This window comes from Nerophis ophidion, linkage group LG08 (assembly GCF_033978795.1).
Source record: "Nerophis ophidion isolate RoL-2023_Sa linkage group LG08, RoL_Noph_v1.0, whole genome shotgun sequence".
NCBI lineage: Eukaryota > Metazoa > Chordata > Actinopteri > Syngnathiformes > Syngnathidae > Nerophis > Nerophis ophidion.
In genome coordinates this window covers 52,844,711-52,855,104 of record NC_084618.1, presented here as the reverse complement: position 1 = coordinate 52,855,104, position 10,394 = coordinate 52,844,711, and the positions used below count along the sequence as shown (strand labels likewise).

At 39.9% G+C, this 10,394-nt stretch overlaps 1 protein-coding gene across 5 annotated transcripts in view; it reads left to right on the top strand.

The window, feature by feature from the left end:
• The first annotated feature begins 3,141 nt into the window (after nucleotides 1-3,141).
• Nucleotides 3,142-10,394, top strand: part of LOC133557928 (arf-GAP with dual PH domain-containing protein 1-like) — a 57,065-nt gene continuing 49,812 nt past the window's right edge. For 2 of the 5 annotated variants that reach the window (XM_061908903.1, XM_061908900.1), the window contains exons 1-2: nucleotides 3,237-3,368; nucleotides 3,613-3,736. In XM_061908903.1, coding sequence (XP_061764887.1) covers nucleotides 3,652-3,736 — 85 coding nt within the window. In that variant the 5' untranslated portion in view covers nucleotides 3,237-3,368; nucleotides 3,613-3,651. Of the gene's footprint in view, nucleotides 3,369-3,611; nucleotides 3,737-10,394 lie in introns of those variants that run through there. The other 3 variants (XM_061908901.1, XM_061908902.1, XM_061908904.1) reach the window with 3 other exon arrangements.

Here is a 10,394-nt window from a genome sequence, read left to right as displayed (position 1 = left end):
TTAAATAGACTCCCTTTTTAGACCAGTTGATCTGCCGTTTCTTTTCTTTTTCTTCTATGTCCCACTCTCCCGTGTGGAGGGGGTCCAGTCCGATCCGGTGGCCATGTACTGCTTGCCTGTGTATCGGCTGGGGACATCTCTGCGCTGCTGGTCCGCCTACGCTTGGGATGGTTTCCTGCTGGCTCCGCTGTGAACGGGACTCTCGCTGCTGTGTCTTGGATCCTCTTTGGACTGGACTCCCGCGACTGTGTTGTATCCATTGTGGATTGAACTTTCACAGTATCATGTTAGACCCGCTCGACATCCATTGCTTTCCTCCTCTCTAAGGTTCTCATAGTCATCATTGTCACCGACGTCCCACTGGGTCATTATTGTCACCAATGTCCCACTGGGTGTGAGTTTTCCTTGCCCTTATGTGGGCCTACCGAGGATGTCGTGGTGGTTTGTGCAGCCCTTTGAGACACTAGTGATTTAGGGCTATATAAGTAAACATTGATTGATTGATTGATCTTTTATTACCACTGTTGTAAGCTGTGCTGGATGCAAGAATTTGCCATGTTATTGAATATTCAACATTATTGTCTTTGAGGTTCCAAATGTGTTTGCTGAGTTCTGTAGAATTCTGCAAAGTCTGGTTTCTAAAGGAGGCGTTGTGATTATTCCATCTTGTTTTGAACGCTCCTTCGGTTAATCCTACGTACGTGTCGGATGTGTTAATGTCCTTGCGTATGGTAATACGCAAGGACATTAACACATCCGTATGGTAATACGGATGTGTTGACGGACCATGTGACTTTGAGGCAGCCGACGCTCACCGAGGTAAACTTTTTCCAGTTATCGGGCCGCCCTCCGCCCGATTGTAGCTGAGATAGGCGCCAGCGCCCCCCGCGACCCCAAAAAGGGAATAAGTGGTAGAAAATGGATGGATATTTACAAATACACGTTTATTTATGAAAATCATTTATTTATTTATTTATTTATATATGCCATTTGTATTTGTATATTTATTAATATATGAATATGTATAATATCCACCCATTCATCCATCTGTTTTCTACCACTTGTCCTTTTTGGGGTCGCGGGGGGTCGCTGGAGCCTATTTCAGCTGCAATCGTGAGGAAGGCCGCGTACACCCTGGACAAGTCGCCACCTCATCGCAGGGCCAACATAGATAGACAGACAACATTCACACTCACATTCACACACTAGGGCCAATTTAGTGTTGCCAATCAAGCTATCCCCAGGTGCATGTCTTTGGAGGTGGGAGGAAGCCGAAGTACCCGGAGGGAACCCACGCATTCACGGGGAGAACATGCAAACTCCACACGGAAAGATCCCGAGCCTGGTGTCAAGCGAAATAAGTGCTGGCTGCGAAATAAGTGCCCAAGTGTGTCGGGGCATATATTTAGCACCTCAAGAGCGAAATATATGCCCACCGTATTGTATACAGTGTGTATGGGATGGCTTGCCAAATTGCCCCTGTGGATTTGCTGAAGAGGTGGCGACTTGTCCAGGGTGTACCCCGCCTTCCGCCCGATTGTAGCTGAGATAGGCGCCAGCGCCCCCCGCGACCCCAAAAGGGAAATAAGCGGTAGAAATGGATGGATGGATGGATGTTGGCTAAAAGAAAAAACGTATCATACCAAAGTTACTGTGATATATGTTGTCTTAGGCCAGGGGTAGGGAACCTATGGCTCTAGAGCCAGATGTGGCTCTTTTGATGACTGCAACTGGCTCTCAGATTAATCTTATCATATATTGCTTAACACAATAAGTAATGAATAATTACGCTGGTAATCAGTGTTAAAAACAACGTTCAAAATGTAAACAATTCTCATGCATTTTTATCCCTCCATCTGTTTTCTACCGCAGTGTTTTTCAACCTTTTTTGAGCCTGGGCACATTTTTTGCGTTTAAAAAATCCGGAGGCACACCACCAGCAAGAAATTATTAAAAACGAAACTCAGTTGACGGTAAAAAGTCGTTGTCACAATTGTTGGATACGACTTTAAACCATAACCAAGCATGCATCGATATAGCTCTTGTCTCAAAGTAGATGTACTGTCACCACCTGTCACATCACGTCGTGACTTATTTTGAGTTGTTTGCTGTTTTCCTGTGTGTAATGTTCTAGTTCTTGTCTTGTGCTCCTATTTTGGTTGCTTTTTCTCTTTTTTTGGTATTTTCCTGCAGCAGTTTCATGTCTTCCTTTGAGCGCTACTTCCCGCATCTACTTTGTTTTAGCAATCAAAAATATTTAAGTCGTTTTTATCCTTCTTTGTGGGGGACATTGTCGATTGTCATGTCATGTTCGGATGTACATTGTCTTTGCTCCACAGTAAGTCTTTGCTGTCGTCCAGCATTCTGTTATTTTTGTTTACTTTGTAGCCAGTTAATTTTTTGTTTTGCTTTGCATAGCCTTCCCTAAGCTTTAATGCCTTTTCTTAGGGGTACTCACCTTTTGTTTATTTATGTTTTAAGCAGTATACACCTTTTTTTTACCTGCACCCTGCCTCCCGCTGTTTCCGACATCTACAAAGCAATTAGCTCTAGACAGCACCGACCACTCAACAACACCACATCATTTTCAGACTGTAATTACTGGTTTGCAAAAAACAATTTTAACCCAAACAGGCGAAATTAGATAATCTCCCACGGCACACCAGACTGTATCTCACAGCACAGTGGTTGAAAAGGACTGTTCTACCGCACCTGTTCAAGAAGTCAAGAATGGTAAGAAGTATTTTATTCATTATTAGTTAGCTTCAGAATAAAAATGTTATTATAAAGAATAACATACGTGTTATACCCTAATGTTGGTTTTACATAAAAATGCATACATTTAGTTGTATTCAGTGTTTAAAAAACATTATATAGCTCTCACGGAAATACATTTTAAAATATTTGGCTTCTATGGCTCTCTCAGCCAAACCCCTGTCTCAGGCTATTAAACATGGAGAAACGGCAGAATGAAACAATTAAGATCAGTAGTTTTAATTTTGGTGAAGTTAAGCTTTTAAAATTAGTGGACGGTCTCTCTCTCGCTACACACATGTTGGTTTGACAAAGACGCCGCCCTGCCAAAAAACTGCCCGGCGCACCTGTGGACTGCGCAGGTGCGCGCATGCGCACACTCCACCTGAGCACTTATTTCGGCAGGGACAAGTTTGGCTTGACACCGGGATTGAACCAAGGACAACTCAGGACCTTCGCATTGTGAGGCAGACGCACTAACCCCAGTTCCATCGTGAAGTATTTATTTATTTATACATCCCATTTGTATTTGCATATTTATTGATATAATGTATATTGATATCATATTGACACACAAGATGATATGAGACAATTCTACTTCCATATTTTTAAAGGTAAGTCAAATGTAAAATCAATGTACTAGGAACATAATATACACGATATCGACATATTCACACAACCGATACGGACACCACTCGTGGTGAGGAAACTACCGATATTTGGATTGATCCACACATCACTTATAACTAGAGAGAGAGAGAGAATGAGAGAGAGAGAGAGAGAGAGAGAGAGAGAGAGAGAGAGAGAGAGAGAGAGAGAGAGCGCATATCCGGTTGACAGGTACTCTCTGTTTTTCAGACAGCGGATGTGCTCGTGCGAGCCTCGTATAAACTCGCCATGGAACCGGAGGGAGACAACCGGCTCCTTCAAGACGTGCTGACAAGAGCGGACAACGAGACGTGCGCGGACTGCGGTAACCCAGGTAAACAATAAGCCGGACATGCATCTCCTCTTTGACAAGACGTGTGTGTGTGTGTGTGTGTGTGTGTGTGTGTGTGTGTGTGTGTGTGTGTGTGTGTGTGTGTGTGTGTGTGTGTGTGTGTGTGTGTGTGTGTGTCTGTTGTCAGGGCTGGTCAGTGTGTGTGTGTTGTCAGGGCTGGTCAGTGTGTGTGTAGACCAGACACAAGCTGTCCCTTTCACAGATGCTTTGTTCCTGTCTGTGTCTATAGTGCATCATGTTGTACAGCAAATATCTGTTTGCTAATAATAGGTGGTTCATATGGTAGCCACTACAGATAATAATGACATATTTCATATTCAACATGTTCTTTAAACCTCTACCACTGATTGCCCTGACATGGTATAAAGCCAAAGTGCCAACTAAGGATGGGCTGAATGCCCAGTGCGTGTGCTGTTCCTGTGAGGACTGGCTTAATTCAGTAAAGCATCTGGAGAGCCAGCATCGCTCCTGCAGATCTGTATATACAACTTTGGAAAAGCAGAGTTCTGTAAAATAAAATGTGTAGTAAGCAGTTGAGGAAGACACACAACATGAAATATTTTAGAACACTTTGATCGGACTAAATATGCAGTGTTAGAAATTCCTATATGCGTTGAACAATGTTTATGGTTGTTGTAAGCACAATACCAATGGCGCGCATTTTGCAAATTTAATGTCAAATCAAATCAAATGTTTATTGGATTCATCGCTATACAGTGTACATCCACGACTAAACTACTGACTCAACTACTACCAAGTGTGGATTCGGGCCGGGTGGCCTATTTCAAGTTCCAGGTAACCCTACATTATTATATTTTATAAATAGTAAACCAAGTTGTGGTAGTAGTTTAGTCAGTAGTTTAGTCGTGGATGTACACTGAATAGTGATGAATCCAATAATCATTTGATTTGATTTGATTTGACAGAAAATTAGCAAAATGTGGTTGCGCATTTTGCAAATTGCGCCCCATTGGTATTGTGCTTACAACATAGTGCAGCGTTTCTCAAAGTGTGGGGCACGCCCCACTGGTGGGGAATAGAGACATGACAGGTGGGGCGCGAGGAACGGGAGGATATTACACTTTAATTTTTTTTATTTTTTTATTATATTCTTAGATTTTTTTTCCTGTGCTTTCATTTTCTATACACACTGTAAATCACTTTGTGATTCTGTCTGTGAAATCCGCTATATATATAGATGTAAATTACTTATTTTTCCTCTAGGCCAGGGGTTGGGAACCTTTTTGGCTGAGAGAGCCATACAAGCCAAATATTTTAAAAAGTATTTCCGTGAGAGCCATACAACTTTTTTTTAATTATTATTATTATTATTTTTTTAAACACTGAATACAACTATGTGCGTGCATTTTAAAGAAAGACCAACATTTTTAGAGTATAATAAGGCTCTTATTCTTTTTAATAACATTGTTATTCTGAGGCTAGCCAAAAATTAAAAAAAATACTTCTTACCATTAATGCGACTTCTTGAACAGGTGCGGTAGAAACCGGATGGATAAATGAAAATGCATGACAATGTTTTATATTTTGAACGTTATTTTTGATACTGTGATTACCAGCGGATTTATTCATTACTTATCGTGTTAAGCAATGTTAGCTAAAATTTATCTGAGAGCCAGGTGCAGTCATCAAAAGAGCCACATATGGCTCTAGAGCCATAGGTCCCCTACCCCTGCTCTAGGCTTTAAATTTCTAGGTAGGAGCGAAAGTTTGACAGACATAGCAACAGTAACTAATGGGGGCGGGGCTAAGCGGAACAAACTTTCGCTGCGGATGGGTAGCAGGCTAATGTGTGGACCACAATTACACAAAATGGATACATTTGTGACTTACGCTTCAAAGGTCTTTTGAGCCAGAGCCCGCGCCTGCAGAGAAACAAAAATCTGACGGGCCTAATAAACCAAAAAGCCAACCGAAAAGAAAATATGATGAAGGGTAGCTTGCTCTTGGATTCACGGCAGCGGTGGTGGGGGCAGATGAGAGACTCCTGTGTGTTATGTGTCTAAAACCGCTAGCATGAGACCCAACAAATTAAAGAGACACCTCGAGACCACACACCCCAGTCACGTCAATAAGCCACTTGATTTCTTTCAAATAAAACTGGCAGAGTAGTTATTTTATTTATTATTGAACTTGATGCAAGTTATACCACAGCAGCACAGTTATTTTATTTATTATTGAACTTGATGTTATTTTATGTTATTGAGTTTGAATGTATACAACTTGAATGTTACTTGATGTTCAATAAATTAAAAAATGTTAAGCTTGGCATTAGCGTTCTGTTGGGGCGATGGGAGCAGGTGGGGCTTGAAAACTCCCCCTTGTCCAAGTGAGGGATGACAAAAAAAAAGTTTGAGAACCACTCTTATAGTGTATTATTTGAGACAGTGCTTCTCAAATGGGGGTATGCGTACCCCTAGGGGTACTTGAAGGTATGCCAAGGGGTACGTGAGATTTTTTTAAAACATTCTAAAAATAGCAACAATTCAAATATCCTTTATAGATATATTGATTGAATAATACTTCAACAAAATATGAATGTAAGTTCATAAACTGTAAAAAGAATTGCAACAATGCAATATTCAGTGATGACAGCTAGATTTTTTTGTGGACATGTTCCATAAATATTGATTTTTTTTAAGATTTATTTTTATGTGAAGAAATGTTGAGAATTAAGTTCATGAATCCAGATGGATCTTTAGTACAATCCCCAAAGAGTACACTTTTAGTTGATGATTACTTCTATGTGTAGAAATCTTTATTTATAATTGAATCACTTGTTTATTTTTCAACAAGTTTTTAGTTATTTTTACATCTTTTTTTCCAAATATTTCAAGAAAGACCACTACAAATGTGCAATGTTTTGCATCGTTATACAATTTAATAAATCAGAAACTGATGACATAATGCTGAATTTTACTTCTTTATCTCTTTTTTTCAACCAAAAATGCTTTGCTCTGATTAGGGGGTACTTGAATTAAAATAATATTCAAAGGGGGTACATCACTGAAAAAAGGTTGAGAACCACTAAGTTGAGGACATGCTTAATTAAGATGATTACAGTTGCAGCATAGTGGAACAGGGGTTAGTGCATATGCCTCACAATACGAAGATCCTGAGTTCAATCCCGGGCTTTGGATCTTTCTGTGTGGTGTTTCTGGTGCATGTTCTCCCCGTGACTGCGTGGGTTCCCTCCAGGTAATCCGGCTTCCTCCCACCTGCGAAGACATGCACCTGGGGATAGGTTGATTGGCAACGTTTAAGTGGCCCTAGTGTGTGAATGTGAGTCTGAATGTTGTCTGTCTATCTGTGTTGGGTGTACCCTGACTTCCGCCCAAATGCAGCTGAGATAATTATAAATCAAACAAAATTATGGGAATAAGTTATCTGTGGGGCCCTGTGAGGAAATGACGACTTGTCCAGGGTATAAACCGCCTTACGCTCGAATGCAGCTGAGATAGGCTCCAGCACCCCCCGCGATCCTGAAAGGGACAAGCGGTAGAAAACGGATAGACAGTTGCACAATTTATATTATCCATAAAAGAGTCGGACGATGACGAGTAGGGGGATGTCTTTTATTGGCAATTCATTATTTCCATGTCGATAGTTGAAAATACTGATATGTATAATAATTCTTTGTTTACATTTTGTCAATAATGATGTGTCCACTTTGAGGTTTCTATGTTGTAACAGGGAGAGAAAGCGTATGATGGTGTCCATCATAAATCAATCAATCAATCAATGTTTACTTTTATACCCTAAATCACTAGTGTCTCAAAGGATGAGCATTATTCATTGTTGGTACTGATTTTGTAATGTCAAGTGTAGTGAAGTGTCTTTTTTTTTCACACGTTTGTAAATGTAATTGCAGCAAGACATAGCACCTCAACTTACAAGCTATATGGTTCTGTGACGTAGCTCTTAACTTCAAAACACTTGTATTTAAAAATCAATGTCTCCAGTAAAATGAATTAAATGCAATTTAATTGGTGCTTGCCTCGGAAAAAACAGCATGATTTTACCATGTAAAATACATTAAAAAAAACAAACTACTTTAGATAAGAAATATTGTATAAAACAGTAGTATTGAGTGTAATACTAACAAATAGACTAGTTTTACAAATTAATGCAATAATAATATAACATTTACCTTGGAGAGTGCATGTCCACGGTATCTCTTTCCAGCTGCTTCTCTGTCAAACACACCATCAGAAGCTTTTTCATATTTTCATTAATAAATGTCTGCCGTTTTGATACTATCTAAATATTTCAGGCTGGCGTTACACTCATTCTGGTTAACTACGGTGCAGACTAGCAGAGATACGCTCAAATTGTTTTACCAGGTTTACAACACGCAAGGTCATGTTTTTGATCATTTCTTTTTTTCAGTTCAATGATTATCATCCATTTACTCTTTTTAGCACTGTCCTTTGCACTCACTTTCTTCTTTACCATAGTGGGAAAACAAAGATATATCGATCTCTAGCTATAAAGGAGTGCGAGTGAGTAAGACAAGATGTTTTGGGCAAATCACTGTGACAGTTAGTAGACCTATTTATGGCAGGGATGTTTTAAACTCAAATTGTTGCTTGCAACTTAAAGCATACCAATTAGCTGAGGTACTGCTCTTATCTCAAAACACTCTTACATTGGGGCACTTTTAAATTGGCGTATTACTTGGCAAAGTATGCCATCAACATGAGCGTAGCTGTCACCATAACCAAAAAGCGTTTAAAAAAATTTAATCGAGGGTTAATGTACAATATACACAACATCAGCAGATCATATCACTCCCCAGAGATCATGCAGATATGCTCCAGAAGGCCGAATAACAGTATTCTACTGTTGTTTTTCAGCTGGCCTAGTTTGATGATGCTGCATTTCATTAAAATTAACATTATCTACCTTACTTCACCGCAATGTCATCTGTTAACCAGCCCATACACACACACACACACGCACGCACACACACCCACACATTTTTTTATGCTTAATATTTCTTACTCATTGCCTCAGATCTGCCTGTGTTTTCTATGCCCACTTAGAGCTGAGAGGTTGATATGAGTGTTTATAGTACAGTAGTGCAGCTTATAGCATTTGCAGCTCAGCAATGTTGTGCCTCTGCCCTTGGCCAAGTACACACAAATTACTTGTATCCTACGTATAGAAACCTCAGCAGTCTTCTGAGGCGAGAGCCAGGTGCATCTTAGAAAGCATAAATGGCAAAAACCCCAAGGCAGCATTAGCAGTTCCTTATTGGCAATAAAAAATGTTTTTTTTTTTGTTATAGACAACAACTCTGTTGCTCAGTGACAGATAAAGAAAGATGTAGAGTATATCAGCACTCTTAAGCCTAAATTGAGTCACACCAAGGTCAACATTTTAAGAAAGAAGTACATTTAATGTAGTAAATGTTACAGTGGTGCATAGTTAAAGTTGGACTGATCCAAGGATGCAGTGTAGACAGGCAATGTGCAAGTAGAATGTGTTTAATTTAGGGCACCATCATTGAAGAAGCACCAGCGAGGCTACAGCAATAGATCACAGGAAAGCAACTATGACACAAAAAACAAGGCAAGGCAAGACAACATAAGAGCCAAGTCAAAAACACAAGAAGGCACAACATGATCATAGGAACAATAAACCAGCATAACAAAGATTAAGGCTAATGTATACTTACATGCATATCTAATGTCGCACTTCAATACGTTCCTATGTGTGTGAGGACAAAGGACACGGACGTTAGCGACATTAGCGTAGCGTTGTGAGCTACAGTGCTAACATTACAGGCACGTTTTAACCATGGTAGGTTAGTCCGTTTGCTAATGAACAACGGATTAATAGAATGTACTCTGAGGCCTCCTCGTTTGTAGCTGTATTACAGATCGTTTGCGGAGCTCCACACTTTTGTTTTGAGATATGTAGCAAAGCCTTTTTCCTACAAAGCTGTCTACCCGGAAGTGTTACCGGGGGGCCGGGGGCTTATGTAGCGAGTGTTGGGTCTGTGTTTGAAGTAAATGTTATAAGGTTAGACACACATTCATCCATTTTCTTTATCACAAAGTAAGCCATGCCCACTTGTTTATTTTATTTAGGTTAATTTTATTTACCTCGGAATCGGTGAACATAAGATGATAAGTAATCAAAACAAAGGGACATTAACTAAGACAATAACACAATTAACTGACATGTTAGTTAAAGTATAGAAACGAGACAATTAACCTTATCGAAATCTAATGATATCTAATTTTGTCTTGTCGATGGGTGGGACTAGATTGGAATATAACTAATCACAGCTCTTTAATAATGGTGTACATTGAAAGAGGGGTGGGGGTTAGTTATGAACGAGAGCCAATCAGATGCTTTCCCTTGTAAATTAAGGAAGTCACCACCAAAAACAAAACGTGTGGATACAGCATGTTCCACATGGTAATATGTGTACTCCTGGGAGAAAGTGAAGAGGACATATTTCATTTTTACTGCTATGATGCCAAGTGATCCACCCTGACATTGACACAACTCTAAGTCAAATATATTATTTGCTGCTAATGGTGTTGCGACAAAAACTGATTCCATGCCAAAAATGTTTTGCCGCCGTCATGCTGGAAATTGTTTGTACACA